General features: G+C 38.3%; 1 protein-coding gene across 1 annotated transcript in view; it reads right to left on the bottom strand.

The window, feature by feature from the left end:
• Positions 1-11256: 11256 nt before the first annotated feature.
• Positions 11257-20086, bottom strand: part of GARIN2 (golgi associated RAB2 interactor family member 2) — a 28769-nt gene continuing 19939 nt past the window's right edge. Inside the window, exons 7-8 of the mRNA XM_057733268.1 lie at positions 11404-11445; positions 11257-11304 (exon numbers count right to left, since the gene is read on the bottom strand). Of these exons, the coding sequence (XP_057589251.1) occupies positions 11411-11445 (35 nt within the window). The 3' untranslated portion in view covers positions 11257-11304; positions 11404-11410. The remainder of the gene's footprint in view (positions 11305-11403; positions 11446-20086) is intronic.

Raw genomic sequence — 20086 nt, 5'->3', positions numbered from 1 at the left:
GGTCGCTTCTCGGCGCGCGGGCCCGCTGTTAGGCAGAGAGGCTGGCGCGGTTCGCCCAATCCCGAACCGGCGCGGAGAGAGGGCCCGCTCATTGGTCCGCTCCGCAGCTCCCGGCCCGGCCGCGCGCGCAGTCGCGCGCCTCAAGTGGAAAACGCGAAGTGCTCTGGACCCTCAGGCGCTAGGGAACCGCTTTGGGCTAGAGCGGGCGGCGGGCCGGGTTATGTGAGGACGTGAGGGTTCCCTAAGAGGCGATGGGCGGGTGAACGCTCCACCGACCTTTCTTCTCTCCCTGAAGAAAACCTGATTCCCCTTGAGGCAACTCCTCATGTCCTGTGAAGCACGTCACACGATCTTAACATTTGTGTAAAAAAAAAACCATGATAGACCTGAACACCTGGATGTGTGTAGTGTCCCACAAAAGAAGTCTCTGCTACCACGGAAGATGCCACAAAGCTAGCAGCTAGGACCGAGTTCTGAAAACCAGTCAGGAAGGATGCCAAGGGCCACAGCTGTTTCACAAAACTCAAGTACGTGGGCCAACCCACATCCAATGCAAGGAAATCCAGATACACAGTCTTCAGGATTCCCTGGAAACAGCTATATCCAAAAAGGAAAGGAAAAAACGAAACAAAAAAAGGTTAGAGAGAGAGAGAGAGTGTGTGTGTGTGTGTGTGTAGAGAGAGACCTATTTCCTTTTCTAAGTTCTTAAATGCATAAAATAAGTAATAATTCAAGAATCTTCCTTTAGCGCCTCAGTGAGTTTTGGGGTTTGTTTTTTTCCCCTCTAGCTCAGGGTTTCTCAGCCTCAGCGCTATTGACATTTGGACCAAATAATTCTTTGTTTGGGGGCTGTCCTGTGCAGTTTGGGATGTGTAGCAGCATCCCTGGTCTCTACCCGCTAGACACCAACAGCACCACCACCCGTATTTGTGACTATCAAAAATGTCTCTAGACATTGTCAAAGATCTCCTGGGGGACAGACTCACTTCCAGTTGAGAACCACTCATCTAGCTGTTCAAAGAAATGACCTCCTTAGAAAGTAGTCTCTGTTTACCCATCCCTTCTAATTGCCTGTCCTCAAGCAGTTTTGCAAAAGACCCCACCCAAATGAACCCTCCAGCTACCTAGCCTTGCTCCCCCAGCTGCTTGAACTCCTCTGTCACAGAACCCCATCCTAATAAAATGCCAACAACTATCTGTGAGATAGCAGCTTCTGACTTCAAACTATGTCGGAATTCCTTTGTAAAGTGCTATACAAATGTTATTATTTTTACTTCCTAAAGGTATTTTCATCTTAAAAGAGAGTAGAACCTGCGACAAATAAAAAATATATTTTCTGGTGAATAGAGCTATTCCCAGAATCCCCAAGTAACTCAAATTACTGGTCTGGTGTGCAAAAAATGAAGGGTAGCTGGAAGATAGGAAGGTATAGAAACTGGAGGGAAAGTTATTGGATTTGAGTTTTAGCTTTGATATTAACTAGTTCTGTGATTTGACTGCCTGACAAGTTTCCTGGGCCTAAATTTTCTCATGCGTAATTTAACAAGTTAACTACTTTTTTCTTTTTCTAGTTTTACGATTCTGGTAGCCTCTGCATGTGGACTCTAACATGGATAGCAAAGGGGGTTAAGAAAATATAATATTCATCCCAAAATAATATAGAATGAAATAGGTAATCTGTGATTTAAACCCCACTGTCAGAAGAGTGGTCTATCCTTATCACAAGGCAGTTTACCCACTAAATTACCCTGGCAAATCTGTAACGAAGTACTTTAAATGAGTAAAGAAAGCGAATCTGTAAAATCAAGTGTACAGTGGAGAGTAACCATAGTAAACACCCTTCCTCCTTCTTCATCTTGGCATCTGCTTAACCTATCATCTGACAACAGCTTCTATTACACTTATGTAATAAAGTTGTGCTATTTTACAGCTTTTATTACATTGATGTAATAAAGTGTTATGCTATTTTATTTCATTTAAGGCTTGGGGGAAAGATACTAATATTGCATTTCAGATGTTTGCAACAGGTCTGACATCTCAGTTTTCAGGATTCTACCATTGGGCTTCCTAGGTGGCGCAGTGGTTAAGAATCCACCTGCCAATGCAGGGGACATGGGTTCGATCCCTGCTCCAGGAAGATCCCACATGCTGTGGAGTGACTAAGCCCGTGTGCCACAACTATTGAGCCCGTGAGCCACAACTATTGAGCCCATGTGCTGCAACTACCAAAGCCCACACACCTAGAGCCTGTGCTCCACAACAAGAGAAGCCACAGCAATGAGGAGCCCGCACACCACAACGAAGAGTTAGCCCCCACTCATGGCAACTAAAGAAAGCCTGCACACAGCAAGAAAGACCCAACACAGCCAATAAAATAAATTTTTTTAAAAAGTGTACAATTTGATATTTTTTAAAAAAAATTATTCTACCATTAACCATTATATATGAAATTCATTTTTTTTTCTCCCTAGATAACTTGAAATTCTTAACTAAAGCAATTGTATCCCTTTGGTTTTATCACCTCAGTGTACTAGTGAAATCTGAGTTTTCATAACTGAATTAATAGCCTAATCACTTTATAATTGTATGAACCAGATGGTCAGGAATAATGTAAATTAAAAGCAGGATACTCACTGATTCAGATATAAGAAGTTATGAAACAACAAATTAGTAGACACATTAATTATTAAACAAATATCTAAAATGTTTTAAATCAAAAACCCAGAAAGCAAACCAGCAAACCATAAAGTTTTCTAATTTAATTGGGTTTAGTCGTTATTATTTTGATATGTTATAGTACTTCTTAACCTTTCATAAACCTAGCTAAAAATATTATGTCCCTAAACTAAGAACACTATGCAGTTGTTGCCATGTGGAGTGGGAGGTCCCACTGTCTGCAGTTAGCATCATTATCATTCAGTATAGGTTAGCATCATTCAACTCAATTGACTTAAATATTCACTCATTAACTTTAAATATATATACTGAGTACTTCCTGTGTGCTAAGCACTCGGCTGTAGGCAGTCAAAAGATGTGACAGTCACTGTCACATGGGGAAAAGGGACAAGGTGAGGAAAGGGACAAGGTGAGGAAAGGGACAGGTTCATGTAGGTAAAATACAAGGGAAAATATGGTAAATGAAAATAAGGTGCTCTGTGGATATTAGTCATTTATCACACTTTTATTTGTACCCTTCTTAGCCAGTCCTGTGCTAGGCTGAGGATGTGTAGACAAATAAAACATGACCCAGGAGAATTTTTATTTTGGGGAGAGGAAGTAGGCAAATTTGGAGCTTGGAATTTTTTCTAATCAATTTTGTTCTCCTTAAAAAGGGCTATAAAGTTACCCACATTTTTCTTCACCAAGCTCCCAATCAAATCTCTGTTTTGTTAGTGTGTTACTCTTACCTGTCACTTTGATTCGTATCCATATGTGAATACCTGTCTGTGACTGACTATGGAGTGGTATTACCTGTGCTGAATTCCAAAGAGCTGAACTACAATGCCTCTTCTATCCTCTCTTGCACTCACTCTGATTGAGATTTAACTCCACCACTGCTTCAAAACAGCCTTTGTCAAGAGCTACAGTACTTCTTGAGTGCAAAGGTCAGTGTTCAGTCCTTACTTCCTTGACCTGCCAGCAGCATTTGACACTGTTGAGCATTTTCTCCATTTTGTCCTCTGGGCTCCTGAAGTAGCTACCACTCTAGCTCTTTTCCTCCCCACCTGATCCTCCTGCTCAGTCTCCTTTGCTGGTTCTTTTTTTATATCCCCCTGAATGCTGAAAGTTGGACTGTCCCAGGACTCTCATGTGCAATATTTTACTTCTCTTTCTGCATGGGTTTGAACAAACAGCCCTACCACTTACTAGCTATTTGATCAGAAGAAAGTTACTTAATTTCTCCAGGATTCAGTTTCCTCATATGTAAAATGAAGATAATAAAAGTAGCCACCTCCAGTGGTTATAAGGACTAAATGAAATGTGTATGTTAAGTGCTTAGAACAGTGCCCCATGTGCCTTAACTATTTGTCCTTATTCTTATTATCATGTTCTTTATCACTCATTCCCTAGTGATAATGATTTATCTAGTCTCAGTGGCTTTAGATTCCATCTTTACACTGTAAACTCCAAGTTTATCTCTAGCCTGAACTTCTGCCCTAAACTCCAGAATTACCTATTCAACTGTTGGCTCAACATCTCCATTTGCATTTCTAATGAGCATTACAAATTTAACACGTCAAGCTTTTCATTTTCATCCAGTTTTCTTCATTTCAGTATATGGTAATGCCACTATTCCAGTTGTTCAGGCTTTCTTTCCCATTGTACATCTGATCCATCAGGAAATCCTTTTATTTCTACCTTCACAATGTTTCCAGACTCTAAACACTTCTCACCAACCCCACTGCTACCACCCTACTCCAAGACATCATCATCTTTTGCCTGGATTACTGCAGAATGCTCTTCCCACCCATATTTTCTCTTCTCCATCAATACTGCAGCCACAGTGATGCTGCTGAAATAAAAGTGAGATCAAGCCACTGCTCCGCTCAGTCGCCTATTTGCCTGGGCTGATCTCCCTGACCTCAACTCTTACTACTCTTTTCCTTCTCATTTCACACCAGCCACACTGGCATCTTTGCTGCTTCTCACATATTCCAACAGCTTCTGCCTCAGATGCTTTGCGTTTGCTATTTCTTGTGCCTGAAATATCCAGTCTCCACATGCGTACTCTCCCTCATTTCCTTTAGGTCTCATTTCAAATGTTATCTTATCAGGGAAGCCTGTCTTATTCTAGATAAAATCTAGAACATCTCTCACGCCTCACCTCCCAGCACTCCTATCCCTTCTCTCTAACTTTATTTTTCATTGTATTGATTTACCATCTGACATATTGCATATTTGTTATGTATCCCCAAACGAGAATGTAATGGCAAGGACTTTGTGTATTTTACTTACCACTACTTATTTTTAGATTCCCCAGTATCTAAAACGGTACCTAACACATAGACAATACTCAGTGAATATTTGATGAATGATTGAATGAATGAAATAGACATGAGTACATGGAATAGGGATGATGAAAGGGTCAAAGAAAAACTTATTTGGCCTATGACTGGTCTGCCTGAGAAGTAATTTCTGCCTAAAGATGAGTGTTTTTGCTCTTAGGTATAGTACTCTGTGTTGAGGGAGGGAGACAGTATAAGAAATACAAAAAGGAAAACTATTTATTCTTTACCACCTCCTTCCTATGCTTCATAGGTCATTCCAGTTGCTATAATAAATCTTCATCTAATTGATAGAGCTGAGAATTAGAAAGCAAAAGTCTCCTTCAACAGTAGTAATAGAGGGTTTTCCCTTGTGGTCTTTGCCTTCCAATGCAGGAGTGCAGGTTTCATCCCTGGTCGGTTTCATCCCATATGCCTCGCAGCCAAAATACCAAAACATAAAACAGAAGCAATATTGTAACAAATTCAATAAAGACTTTAAAAATGGTCCACATCAAAAAAAAAAAAATCTTAAAATAAATTAGTAATAGATGCAACTAATTCCTTGCACTTAACTTTTACTTCTTAATTTACACAACTCTGACAAGCCTAGATATCTTATTTATATCTAAGGGCTTATTATGTTTGTGACCCTTTAATGGATGACAGATTATAAGGGCTTATTATATGTGTGACCCTTTAATAGATGTGTCAGTTCAGAGCATACATACTCCTGCCATGGGACAGGGTAGGGGAAGCCTTAGCCTGAGGAAGGGAGTTTCTGATGGAAATTACAGATCACATATAGGAGATAGTTCTAACTAGGAATTTGCAAAAACTCAGTGGAAACCTATATCTGGGATTTTACAAACTTCTTTCTCATGGAAAAGTCCTAATTTTGACATGTGATAGAGTCCAGGAGAAACAAAATATGCACTGGCCCTCAACTAAGTTTTAAAAAATGTGTTGGGTTGAATGAAAGATCTGGAGTACCACAGGGGACCCTTTAGGGCCACTGAGAATAAAAGGTATTTTCCCCCTGTTTTCCAGAGTATTTTTAGAAGAATTTTTCAAACCATATTTGAGAATATAAACTGTTTTAAGTCAAATAAAACTAAATAGTGTGAAGCTGGTGCCAGGGCCTGACTAACCAAGTACTTAGACTGAAAACTCAGGCCTCATAGCCCCTGGATAACACTTGAATCAAATGCTAGAGGATGGAATAGCAAACAAGAGTATTCCAAGCCGTGTGATCTTGGTTCAAGGCACAAAAGATCTGAGAATACTTTGGCAACAAAAATAAAAATGCACTAAATTTTTTTTAAGTCTAGAATAGGAGATGAATATACCTAGGATCATGGTAAAATGTGTGAACTAACTGTTGGTTTTTTTGGGGGGTTTTTTAACTTTAAAAATAGATGATTTGTAAACATCCATATACATAAGCCAAATGTTTAAAGGCTTTTGAAAGTATGCAAAAACTCAGGGTTTCCTATTTCTTCTTATCTGGTAACCTAGAAGTCAAAGCCATTATTCAAAACCTAGTTTAACAATTATTCCTTGAAAACCATCTTTTAGCATGATTGTGTTTAGCAGTGAAAAGAGCCGACCCCTTGTAAAGCATTAGAAGATTAATAGTTACCTTTCCTTTATGCTATGTTAGGACAATTATTTTTTCTCTCACATTTGAATTAGCTTTAATGAGAAGACTGAGCTGTTTTAAAGGGTGTCCAAAATGTGTTAACACATTTCACAAAACATCTAGAAGTTCTCATATAAAATATACCCAGTAGGACAAGCTCTTCTAATAGCAGAATTAGGGTTAATTGAGATTTTGTGATGCAAAATTACATGCAAATGTAATCTGTTTCTGATGGTTAGGAGACCAGGAGCTTCGTTCAGCTGGGTGGCTTTGGCTCAGGGTCTCTCCTAAGGTTACAGTTAAGATGTTAGCTGGGCCTGCAGCCATCTGAAGGCATGACGAGGACTGGAGGAAGTGCTCCCAGGAATCTTCCTCACATAACTGTTAGTTAGGGGCCTCAGTTTCTTGCCACGTGGACCTTTCCTTAGGATATGACAGCTGACTTCCCCCAGAATAAGCAATCCAAGAGAGAAACAACCAACATAGAAACTGCAGGGCCTTTTTATGACCTAGCCTCCAAAACCACACTCCACCACTGCCACTTCATCCGCTTGAAGCAAGCCACTAAGTCCAGCTCACACTCAAGGCAAGGGCAACACATTCTGTCTCTTGAAAGGAGGAGTACCAAGTATTTGTGGACATATTTTTACAACTGCCCGGTAATCCAACATTTTGTAAGTAATTTAGACATCAATATATTACATGTTAACATATTTAGGGCTGAGAAATATTTTATCTGTGAGCTTTGAGCTTTTTACTGTCCTCTGAGCAGCGACCACTAGGATCAGGTAGATAAAATCAAATAATGTTTAAAGCATTTTCACAATCTATTGTCTGTGTCTACATTCACTCTAACAATAGCTGTATTACTTGCCTCTCTCCCAAACTCACGCAGAACCTACTCTAGTTCTTGCAGAAAATCTATTTCCTTTCTTATGAGCATAGGAAATGTCATACTCCCACAGCAGGGCTGCTTTCCACACATAGCAAAACGCTTTTGATATGGCACTTTGTCAAAAGGTGTGGACAGTTCAAATAAATACATACTCTAAAATTCTATAAAGTTGCCTTGTCTTCACACAGACTTAGCCTTAGGGAACTTTGATAGATTCCTGTGGCATGAGTCTCCCTTTCAGAAGTCATGTTGCTTTTCCCCTAGTAAGGCTTCACTACGTGTTCAGTGAGCCACAGAGGCTTTCTGCCCTGCAAACTCTAGATCTGCTTGATGTATTTAAAGTTACAAGGATCCCTCAAATAACAGACAAGTTATAATGATGGTGAGGTTTTTTATATCAGTTCCCAAACCAAAAAACCTTATTTGATCTATAATATTGCTCTTATGGAACTTCACCAATGCATCAGAAAATGTGTTCCAAGTTAAAACATATTACTGTGGGAATTGATTGCTTCCTGTAGTACTCATGCTAGTTCTCCAGCCAGAAAATCCTGGACACCTCTACTTTGTGCTGGTCCCATGCAGTGGTGCCCGTAGCATTTCCAGTAGCAGGGAAGGTAAGAGCTGTTTCTGTGGCTTGGAGTCCTGTAGCAGTAGCAGTGACAGAGGACAAGTGTGCACTTCTGATGTCTCAGCCTGTTCATATCTAAAGGCTCTTCTAACAAATATTATACATACAAGGACTGACTTTATATCTAAATCATGGAGATCATCTACTTCCTAGAAAGGTAACACTGCACTCACTTGCATCAGCCATGTAATTAGCTTATTGATCTCTAGTTGAATTTTCCTTAAATATTGACATTAACAGACCCTTCTATCTACCTTGACAGCCAGTTATGCTCAAGATTAATATCTGGTATTTATATGTACCACTTATTTATCCAATGACATGTAATATCACCCTTATTGACAGATTTCCAAAGTATAGTTTAAAATATTTTTTGTTTTAAAGTGGAATGAATCATGAACATATTTTTCCTTATAATAGGCCTTGTTTTAAGAATTGTGTTCTAAGGCTATGCTGATCATATTGGACAGCACAGATATTGAGCTTTTCATAACCAAAGAAATTCTACTGGACAGTGCTGTACTAAGGAATCAATGTGCTGTCCCAGGGACTTTCCTGGTGGTGCAGTGGTTAAGAATTCGCCTGCCAATGTAGGAGACATGGGTTCAGTCTCTGGTGCAGGAAAATCCCACATGCCACAGAGCAAAAAAGCCCATGCGCCACAGCTACTGAGCCCATGAGCCACAACTACTGAAGCCTGTGAGCCTAGAGCCTGTGCTCCACAACAAGAGAAGCCACCGCACTGAGAAGCCCGTGCACCACAATGAAGAATAAGTAGCACCCACTGGCCACAACTAGAGAAAGCCCGAGTGCAGCAACGAAGACCCAACACAGTGAAAAATAAATTAATTTAAAAAAATGTGCTATCCCATGAACTATTTTTATAGCAGGACAATGTGGAAAATAATATCAAGGAGTACTGGTACAAAATTCTAAAAGCTTAGGTAAGTGGTATAAACCTGTCTTATGTGTTACATAACAAAGAGTAATGAATATTGCAGAAAGTTGAAACAACCCAATTATGGAATATTTATGAATTTTCTTTGACCAAAAATTGGATTTTTAAGAGAAAAAATGTAGTACATTATTAAGAGCAAGCAAGTTGTGTGTGTGTGTATATGTTTAAACCTAATAAAAATTTGCAACTGCAGGCTGAACTTCCTTGAGTTCTTATTTTTCTATAAAAATATGGTACTGCCTTAAAAAATCATTTTATTGAGATATAATTTATATGTAATAAAATGCACCCACTTTAAAGTGTTAAGTTAAGGACTTCTGGTTAAGAATCCACCTGCCAATGTAGGAAACACAGATTAGATCCCTGACCCGGGAAAATCCCACATGCCGTGGAGCAACTAAGCCCATGTACCACAACTATTCAGCCTGCACTTTAGAGTCCGTGTGCCGCAACTACTGAAGCTCATGCTTCTAGAGCCCGTGCTTCGCAACAAGAGAAGTCACGGCAATGAAGAACCTGCAAACCACAACGAAGAGTAGCCCGTGCTTGCTGCAGCTAGACAAAGCCCGTGTACAGCAACGAAGACCCAACACAGCCAATAAGATAAAGAAATAAATTAAAAAAAAATAAAGTGTTAGGTTAGATAAATGCATACACCAATGTAACTACCACCCCAGTTGAGATGTAGAACTTTCCTTCACCTCAAAGAATTTCCTTTACCACCTTGCAGTCAATACCCTCAAGCCCATGTCAACCCCATGCAGCCACTGATCTAATTTGTCTCTATAAATTGGTTTTACCTTTTGAATGTTCATTTAAATGGAATCATATAGTATGTATTCTTCTTGTATCTGACTTCATTTTTGTTGTTGTTGAATCTGTTTTTGTTGTTAAGTAGTATCACTGTATGAATATACAGTGCCACAGTTTGTTGAACCATTTCTCTGTTGGTGGGTATTTGGGTTGTTTTCAGATTTTGGTTATTATGAACAAAACTCCTGTGAACATCTGTGTATGTCTTGTTTTGGACATATGTCTTGTTGGGAATATGTTTTTATTTTTCTTGAGTAAATACCTAGAGTAGGGTTGTTTGGTCATATGATAAGAATGTCTTAACTTTGTAAGGCATTTCCTGTTTTCCAAAGTGGTTGTACAGGGGCCATGATGTATAAAAGATCTATTTGTTTCACATAGTCGCCTACAGTTGGTGTGGGCTGGTACTGCCTTTTGAAGGACTCTGTTAGTAGGTAATAGTACTCAGTCTTAGTTGTGCCTTTCTTCCCTATAGAATCAATTTGTTCCAGATAATCACTCTCAAGGAAGTATTTCCTGTAATGAGACAGCCATCTCCAAATTAGAAACTGTTGGTTTATATATATTCATAACTTAAAAATGACCCTGATAATAATCTTATCTTGGTTGCCCCCATTTCATTTCTGATTGTAGTAGTGGGAAAGAAATCTCTTTCGTCTTTGGAACAGCAAGGAAAGAAGGAAGACGTATCCCCTGGGCTGTGGGCCAAGGGGGATGGGTAGAGGATTTTCCTCTACAACAGCACTGTCTAATAGAAATATAATGTGAGCCACATATGTAATTTTTTGAAATGCTATTTAGTAACCAATTAAAAAAGTAAAAAGAAACAGATGAAATTAATTTATAAATGTTTAACCCAATACAGCTAAAGCATTATAATTTAAACAAATCAATATACTAATTAGTGAGATATTTTAATTTTTTTCATACTAAGACTTAAAATTCCGATGTGTATTTTACACTTTATCACAGTACAGATGCTAAATTATCAACAGTTGAAGTGAAAAAACGTAGCCTTACCAAAACAGTATTTATGTTTAATGAAGAAAAATTGTACACTGCTTCAGTCTTTAAAATTTATTTATTTATTTATTTATTTATTTATTGGCTGTGCTGGGTCTTTGTTGCTGCGTGTGGGCTTTCTCTGGTTACAGCGAGTGGGGGCTTCTAATTGTGGTGGCTTCTCTTGTCGCAGAACACAGGCTTTAGGCGCACGGACTCAATAGCTGTGGCTCATGGGCTCTAGAGCGCAGGCTCAGTAGTTGTGGCGCATGGGCTTAGTTGCTCTGCGGCAGAAGGAATCTTCTCAGACCAGGGATCGAACCCGTGTCCCCAGCATCGGCAGGCGGATTCTTAACCACTGTGCCACCAGGGAAGTCCCTTTTTAAATTTAAATTTAATTAAAATTAAAAGAAATTTAAAATTCAGTTTCTCAGTTGCACTAGCCACATTTCAAGTGCTCAATAGAGCCATACATACCCAGTTGTTACCATACAGGACCATGTAGTTCTAGAGAGCTGTCTGTGGGACAGGAAGGGAAAGATGGAGGTGAGACATATTCATTATTGAAACTCAGGTCACTGTAGAAATACCAGTACTATTTGTGTGAAATTAAAAAAAAAACTATATATATATCTAGCTATATGATTTTGAACAGGTAATTTAATCTCTCTACGCTTCAGATATCACCATCTGTAAAACAGGGAAGTAATGATACCTCTCAGATTACTGTGAAGATTGAGACTGAGTGCAAAGCACATTGTGGAATGACTGGCAGCTTTTTGAAAACGAATAAGTGGTGACTTAAAATACAGACGATTCTTTGGATGTGGACTGTCTGTACTTTCTTTTTTATTTTTAAAAGTATAGAGAATTTTAAAAACCTGTTTGAAAATGGCATTCATTGATTCTGTAAGTACTGCCTATCAGGCCAGATGCTCAGTGGAACACAAAAAAGGAAAGAACATGGTCCTGCCTTCAAGGATCTCAGAGTGCCCGATGTTAGAAACAACACAGTGGTGGGCTAATGTCCAAATGAGAAAAGTGAAACCAAAGAGAATAACATATTTACCCAACAACCCCAAAGAAAAGAAGTTCTACAGATAAAAATTGAGTTTATGAATAGAAAATCTTATAGTTTTGTATAGTTCTCTACTTACTTTAAAATCAATGTCCACAATTACAATAATTAAGGTTTAAGAAATTAGATTGACATGGATTAAATGCTTAATGATTGGTGTACCCCCCCCAAAAAATAATAAAAAATAAAATTAAAAAAAAATGCTTAATGATTAGTAGTAGCCTTTATTTCTGCCACATGGAAGACACTGCTTTGTTTTCCCTTCCTTCAATTATTATTTCTTGAGCTGTGCTTGTTTTTTAATTTAGTAGTTTGTATTTATTTGGCAAAGAAAAAAGGACGGAGTCAGTTCAATTAATTCAAAAGTCTGAAATACAGAATCTTTTAAAGTTATTACTGTTAAGTATAAAACTTTAAATAACTAAACGAGTAAAATAACTGATTGAAATAAGTAAAATTACATTTATAATATCACGTTTCTTCTTAATATAACAATAAACGTCCTTTGGGCAGGTAAGATCTCATTTTTTATTTATTTTTTATTACTATTTTTTAATTTTTAATTTTTAATTTTTTACAATAAACTGCATATATTTAGAGTGTACTACTTGGTATCCCAATCTCCAAATTCATTCCCCCCCAACCCTCCCCACTTTCCCCACTTGGTGTCCATATGTTTATTCTCTACATCTGTGTCTCTGTTTCTGCCTTGCAAACCGGTTGATTTGTACCACTTTTCTATAGTCCACATATACATGTTAATATACGATATTTGTTTTTCTCTTTCTGACTCAATTCACTCTGTATGACAGTCTCTAGGTCCATCTATGTCTCTAAAAATGTCCCAGTTTCATTGCCTTTTACAGCTGAATAATATTCCATTGTATATATGTACCACATCTTCTTTATCCATTCATCTGTTGATGGACATTTAGGTTGCTTCCGTGTCCTGGCTATTGTACATAATGCTGCAATGAACATTGGAGTGCATGTGTCTTTTTGAATTATGGTGTTCTCTGGGCATATGCCCAGTAGTGGGATTGCTGGGTCATATGGCAACTCTATTTTTAGTTTTGCAAGGAACCTCCATACTGTTCTCCATAGTGGCTGTATCAATTTGCATTCCCACCAGCAGTGCAAGAGCGTTCCCTTTTCTCCACACCCTCTCCAGCATTTACTGTTTGTAGATTTTCTGATGATGCCCATTCTCACCGGTGTGAGGTAGTAACTCGTAGTTTTGATTTGCATTTCTCTAATAATTAGTGATGTTGAGCACGTTTTCATGTGCCTCTTGGCCATCCGTATGTCTCCTTTGGAGAAATGCCTATTTAGGTCTTCTGCCCATTTTTTGATTGGGTTGTTTGTTTTTTTGATATTGAGCTGGATAAACTGTTTATATATTTTGGAGAGTAATCCTTTGTTGATTCGTTTGCAAATATTTTCTCTGATTCTGAGGGTTGTCTTTTCGTCTTGCTTATAGTTTCCTTTGCTGTGCAGAAGCTTTGAAGTTTCATTAGGTCCCACTTATTTATTTTTGTTTTTATTTCCATTATTCTAGGGGGTGGGTCAAAAAAGATCTTGCTGTTATTTACGTCAAAGAGTGTTCTTCCTATGTTTTCCTCCAGGAGTTTTATAGTGTTTGGCCTTACATTTAGGTCTTTAATCCATGTTGAGTTTATTTTTATGTATGGTGTTAGGAATTGTTCTAATTTCATTCCTTTACATGTAGCTGTCCAGTTTTCCCAGCACCACTTATTGAAGAGGCTGCCTTTTCTCCATTGTGTATCCTTGCCTCCTTTGTCATAGATTAATTGACCGTAGTTTATCTCTGGGCTTTCTATCCTGTTCCATTGATCTATATTTCTGTTTTTGTGCCAGTACCATACTGTCTTGATCACTGTAGCCTTGTAGGATAGCCTGAAGTCAGGAAGCCTGATTCCCCCACCTCCATCTTTCCTTCTCAAGATTGCTTTGGCCATTCGGGGTCTTTTGCGTTTCCATACAAATCATAAAATTTCTTGTTCTAGTTCTGTGAAAAATGCCAGTGGTAATTTGATCGGGATTGCATTGAATCTGTAAATTGCTTTGGGTAGTAGAGTCATTTTCACTATGTTGATTCTTCCAATCCAAGTACATGGTATGTCCCTCTATCTGTTTGTGTCATCTTTGATTTCTTTCATGAGTGTCTTATAGTTTTCTGAGTACAGGTCTTTTACCTCCTTGGTTAGGTTTATTCCTAGGTATTTTATTCTTTTTGTTGCAGTGGTGAATGGGATTGTTTCCTTAATTTCTCTTTCTGATCTTTCATTGTTAGTGTATAGAAATGCAAGAGATTTCTGTGTGTTAATTTTGTATCCCACAAAGATCTCATTTTTTAAATCTAGAAGTTGATGCAATGTTAAAGGAACTTCTTAATTTCTTAAAATTTTTGTTTTTAGAAGTTATTTCTACCATGTAATAATCTAATAAATCAAGAAGTTGAGAGTAAAATTATGGACTTTTATTCTTTGACTTATTTTAGATATTGTTATTGAATTATTTGCAAGTTCTTGATCTGTGCTAAACTGAGTCCTGAAATAAGTCATATGTATGTGAGATTTATATACACATAATTTATGCTCATTGTAAATAAGGTGCCAAGTAACTTTCACATTAATTCAGTTGTAATGATATGAAGTCCTTATTAGTAGCAAGCTTTTTTCACCACATAAAAAAATCATCTACCTTTTCCCATCTATTAGTGATTCACAATTTAAATATTTGGGAGCCACTTTTTAAATTTCCAAAGTCAAGATTTAAATATGTATATCATCATTTTTGCTCCTCTTTCATTGGCAGATCTCTCTTAATGAGACCACAATATTTGAAATTTCATGTTATAGAATATATCAATCAAAGGATGAAATCACTGTAGAATATTGGGTTAGCTTTTTAAAGGAATCTCTCTCTCTAAATGCTATAATATATTGAAAAATAGCTGGGCTTGAGACTCTCCCTAGGTGGGTATAGGAACCAGCACATCACCCTGAGTGCCATCCCTTCACTGTTCACCACCACAGAACACTATTAAGAATATGCTTAAGGGGAGAAAGAAGTGACAAAAGAACAGCACAGACTAAGGAGTGTATGTGGAAGCCAGGGGATTATTGTGTGTGAACATTTGTTATTTTTTGGCCACATTGTTTTTCTCTGGTGCATTACCTCTGGCCCATGGTGTGCATCTGGGTGGGGCCCTGTTAATAAACTAAATGCTCAAATGCTAAACTGACTTTGGTGGCAGAAGGGTGGGCACCTCAATTTCATCATCAGAGCCCTGATAATATGGGTATGTGCTTCCTGCTGAAGCCACCCCAGCTTTACCAACCTTCCCTTCAGTTGTGTGAATTCAGCCTTAAATGCATGTATGTGCATATGCACACACACACACAGTCTCTCTCTCTCTCTCTCTCTCTCACACACACACATACACACTCACATACACACATAGCATTAGCTGTACTGGGAGAGGCAACTGAGAGAAGTTTCATTCATAAGTAACTCACTATAAAGCTAGTGTCTCAAAGAAATTGCACAACTTGCAGCTGTGCGAGTTGTTCATTGCACAGAGACTGCATTGTGAATGGGGCCCCCAATTCTGTGAAGTGTACAGTCTGCACAATTGCATTCAGCAGCCCTGTGGGACTCTATCAATATTTGTGTAATTTTGGTATGAAAGTAAGAGGCTTTGGCTGTGTTGGCTAATCTGAGAAAGCAGGTTGGGAAAGAGTTATGATAAGGGGGGAAAGAGGAAGAATAGCAAGAAGCATGAAAGGAATCACTGTAAAAGCAGCAGCAATAATTCTCTTCCAGTGCCTCACCTGAAGCGCCCTCTCACGCTGTGCTGCTGTTACATTTTGACCCCTGGTGGGTTCTAGAGCAGAAACCACAACAAAACCCTCAACATTCCATTCCACCTCTATTATTACTACAATAGAAGTAATAAGATTCAATGTTAAAAGATACAGTTTATTGACACCTTTTTTGTTGTGAAAGTGTCATGTCTGTCATTTATATCTAGAGACTTAGAATTGTAAAAGTTACCTTTAGGTTGTCTTACATGTTTTTTCCATTGGCCTTTTCTTTTTCTGTTTTCCTTTCCTTTCCTCACATCCATTCCCCTGAGAAAGGGAGGACAGATGAGGCACAAGATTGAGGAAATCAGAAGAGGATTTGAGAGGAGAGAAGAGAGCCAGAAAATAGTGGGGCAAAGTGGAAGAGGGATCATTAGAGAGAGAGAGGAAGTGAGGAGGAAAGAAAAAAGCCAAAAGAGGAGAGAAAAAAGTAACAGAAGGAGAGAGAACTTAAATTTGAATCTTAAATTCAAGTGATGTTCTAACCTCCTCATCAAAAATATCTTTATTCTTTCCAATGGAGCCCATTGTTAAATTTCACAGTTTCCCATTTAGGGTTTCTCCCCCCTTTCTCTTTTTAGCCCTGGTTTCATGAACAGAGAATGAACCTGGCTGCTTAGGATTCCAAGAGTTTGATTTGCTATAGTTAAGAGGAAAGTGGAAAAGAAAGATGGGGAGGGGAGGGGAGGACACTCCCAGTATTTCTTAAATGATTTTCCTCTCTTTTCTTCTCTTGAATCTCTGTCCTTTGTTTCATTTCTTTCCAACTTGGAAACATACCACTGGATCATAGATTAGCCTATTGTTTGGGCTCACTGCAAAGAAATCAGAAAAATTAAGGAGAATAAAGCTTAAAAAGGTAAGAAATTCAAAGTCAAGAAAGGAGAGAAAGATGGACCCAGATCCAGAGAGATGGGTTTAGCCTGGGCCCTGCCTTGTAGCCTTTTCATAAAAACAGAACATTTGAAGCGCCACTTTACCCAAAACCTTACAAAAAGGAGGAGAATTGTGATTCTTTCAAACTGCTGAGAGGTTGGAGAGATGAACTGGAGACCATGGTCTCCAATTAGCCTTGCCCAGGAGTTGTGTGAATGTGAATCTGATGGGGTTAATAGAAAGAGTGATTTGTTTTACTGCCGTGGAAGCAGTTATTATTCTGGCTTCTGTCTAGAATAGAAATCGGATTTACAAACTCATTTTCAGTGTACATTCAGTCTAAATTCAATGGGACAAGGGATTAAAATTCTAGTAATCTTTGCTTTTCTTGGGGTGAAGAGTGTTATGTATGAGTAAGAGAGTGTGAAAGGGAAAAAAAGAGTGATTCATAGGAGTGTGAAAAGGGGGAAAGAAATGCTAATCAGAGGGAAAATTGAAAAACTGTATAATCCTAAGTAAGGAAAAGGGAGAGGATACAGGAAAGGACAGAGGAAAGAAGGAGAAAGTACATGAAAGAAAACAGGGAAAATAATTAATACTCTGTGAAAACTGCATGCCAAATTTGTATATTGTAACATCTTTGTGATTTAACAAGCTCAGAGTGGAATTTTGCTGCACATTTGCTGTATCTTTCCTCAACTCCTGATTTCCAGAGCCCCATTTCAAGCTGCCTGCTAAATTTACATAGATGGGCCACCAGAACCACAAACATGAGCTAATAAAATCATAACAGCAGAAAGGGCCTTGAGACAGCCAGTCATGCCCTCCTCATTCCCCCACCCATATGCACACACATTTGATAGGAAATGAGGAAACTGAGGAATCTGAGGCCCAGAGAGATTAAATGACACATTCATGAAACAGGAAGTGCAGTTAGAACTCAAACCTAGGGCTTTTGATTCTAAGTTCAGTGTTTCATAGCTGATTTCTTCATCTTTTCCTTCCAGATTTTCTTCCTTTTCCCGGCTTGTTTCATGGACTCACTACCTCCTAGTCATGTTGCCTCCCAAACTGTCCTCCCCAGTTTTTTTTTCTCTTGTCCACACAGGTAGTTAGTCATTAAAGCTTGTTGACTGTGTGTCCATGCCCTTGTTTTCATCTCACTGCATCTTCCATGGTCAAGACTTTGGTACCCTTCACCTAGACTATAATAAAGACGTTCTGCCTCTAGCCTCTTCCAGCTTCTTTTAGAGACTGCAGTCATGGTAATCATCCTAAAATGCAATACTAATTTTATCATTTCCTTGGCTTTCAGTGGCTCCCCCTTACCTACCAAGCAGTACAATACAAACTCCTTAGTGTGGCCTGACCACCCCCATAGTCGGGCTCCCGCCTTCCTTTCCAGCTATATCTCTCACTGCTCCTAGATTGAATATGCCCAGCACTGTGTCTCATTCCTTTGGTTTTGCCCACACTGTTCCTTATCTCCAGGATATTCTTGTTTCCCCTTTCCTAACTCAAAGCCTGCCTCCTTCATAGTATCTTTCATGTTTTTCTCTCTTGAGCTAAAACTAGGTTCTCCACTTTTCTCTTACAGGGCCTATAACATTCCGATTTATGTTATTTGTGCACGTGTCTTGAGGCCAGGTAATATGTCCTGTTATTTGTTTATTTGTTTATTTATTTATTTGATACAGTTTTATTTTATTTATTTTCTTGTGAGCCTTCCAGACAACATTCATCAATGGCAAATAGTGTCAGGAACCCAGCTCTGTATAGCACTGCCTTTTTTCTGTAAAACATCTAACAGACCATGTAAAAATTTTCTATTGCAGGTTCTATCAACATTCCTCAGGGTCTGTGGGTGACTTCAATGATTGCCAAAATCTATTCTTTTTTTTTTTAATTTAATAATGTATTTTTTATTTCTCCATGGTTATTATTCAAATGTTTTTTACTTTTGGAGTCAATATTGATAATTTTTCAGAAAATTGCCTATTTCAATAATATTTTCAAATTTATTAGTGGGTCTAGGAACTGTTATTTATTTTTAATCTCTCCCAGAGCCTGTCATAGTGCCTTATATATAATAGATAGGCATTGAATGCTTGTTCAGTTGAACAAAACTGAGTTTGTGCCAGGAGACAGGTGAAAGAATCAGTCACATATAAGATGAAAATAAAAGTATCAGTGTCCTACATTAATTTTAAATTTCCATGGCTTAAATAAGGAGTGCTTCAGAATGTACAAAGAATGTACTAATTATATGCTCATGTACTAATTATGTATTAGTGATAAGGCTATTGCTAGATTTAGCTTTGCCTTTAGAAAATAAGAGGAAAATATTTGCCTGTATTGAATATCTCTGGAATTTTTGCAGATTTGATTTCTTTTTGAAATAAAATTCGGGATAGAAATTTGTAGATAAGAATTCTATATACTGTGAAGGAAATTTTGTATTTTTCATATAAACTATGATAGCATTTTGCTACATTGTTTTCAGGTTCAATACTGTAGATTGGAGTATAGGTAAAACCACATTACATTGATGTTCATCTGGTGCTTTTGGACACTGAAGTCCAGTGGGAAGGCCTAATGACAAATCCCATTTGTATAAATGGCTTCCCTATAATCATTTGCTTTTAAAAAAATGTTATTGAGCTAACATTTATGTGTGACATTATATGAATTTCATGTGTGCAACATTATATTTCTACTTCTGTATATCCTACAATGTGCTCCCCACCAAACATTTATCTTCCATCTGTCACCATACAGTTAATCCTCTTTATCCACATAGCCCTCCCCACCAATCATTTGCTTTTTCTTTTTTTTTTGTAGGACTCTTGCAAATGTGACTACAAATGCCTTCAAGTGTTTTTGGTATTTTTTTCTCTCCACTTAAGTTCAGTGAAATGTGCTTCTGTGTTCCTTCCATGATGTTCCTTTAGGTGCATGACTGGAGCTGAGGCCTATTCTACCCCCCAGAGATTAGAAAGTGACTTAGAAGAGGGTCAGCAGCAAGCAAGGGGAGAAATCTCCACCAGTGCCTACATGACAGCCTCTATTTCAGATACTTGTTGCAAGTTAAAGATCCCCAGATGTGGGAATATATAAGGAAAAAACTGCCAGAATAAACATTAAATGGTATCACCTGAAAGCAAAGCAGAAGCCAAAGAGGTAAGCAGGAAGAAAAGAGGGGCTAGTGGTTTTGGATTTACCAAGAAATTGAGCTGTGGATCACTTTCCTTCCAAATCAGCAGGAATAAGGAGTCGTATCATGTTTGGGGTCTGCCTGCAGAGCTAGCTTGGGAGT

This window comes from Hippopotamus amphibius, chromosome 4, assembly GCF_030028045.1.
Source record: "Hippopotamus amphibius kiboko isolate mHipAmp2 chromosome 4, mHipAmp2.hap2, whole genome shotgun sequence".
NCBI classification, from domain to species: Eukaryota; Metazoa; Chordata; class Mammalia; order Artiodactyla; family Hippopotamidae; genus Hippopotamus; species Hippopotamus amphibius.
Note: the sequence above shows the minus strand (reverse complement) of the source record. Positions and strands in the feature narration are given on the sequence as shown.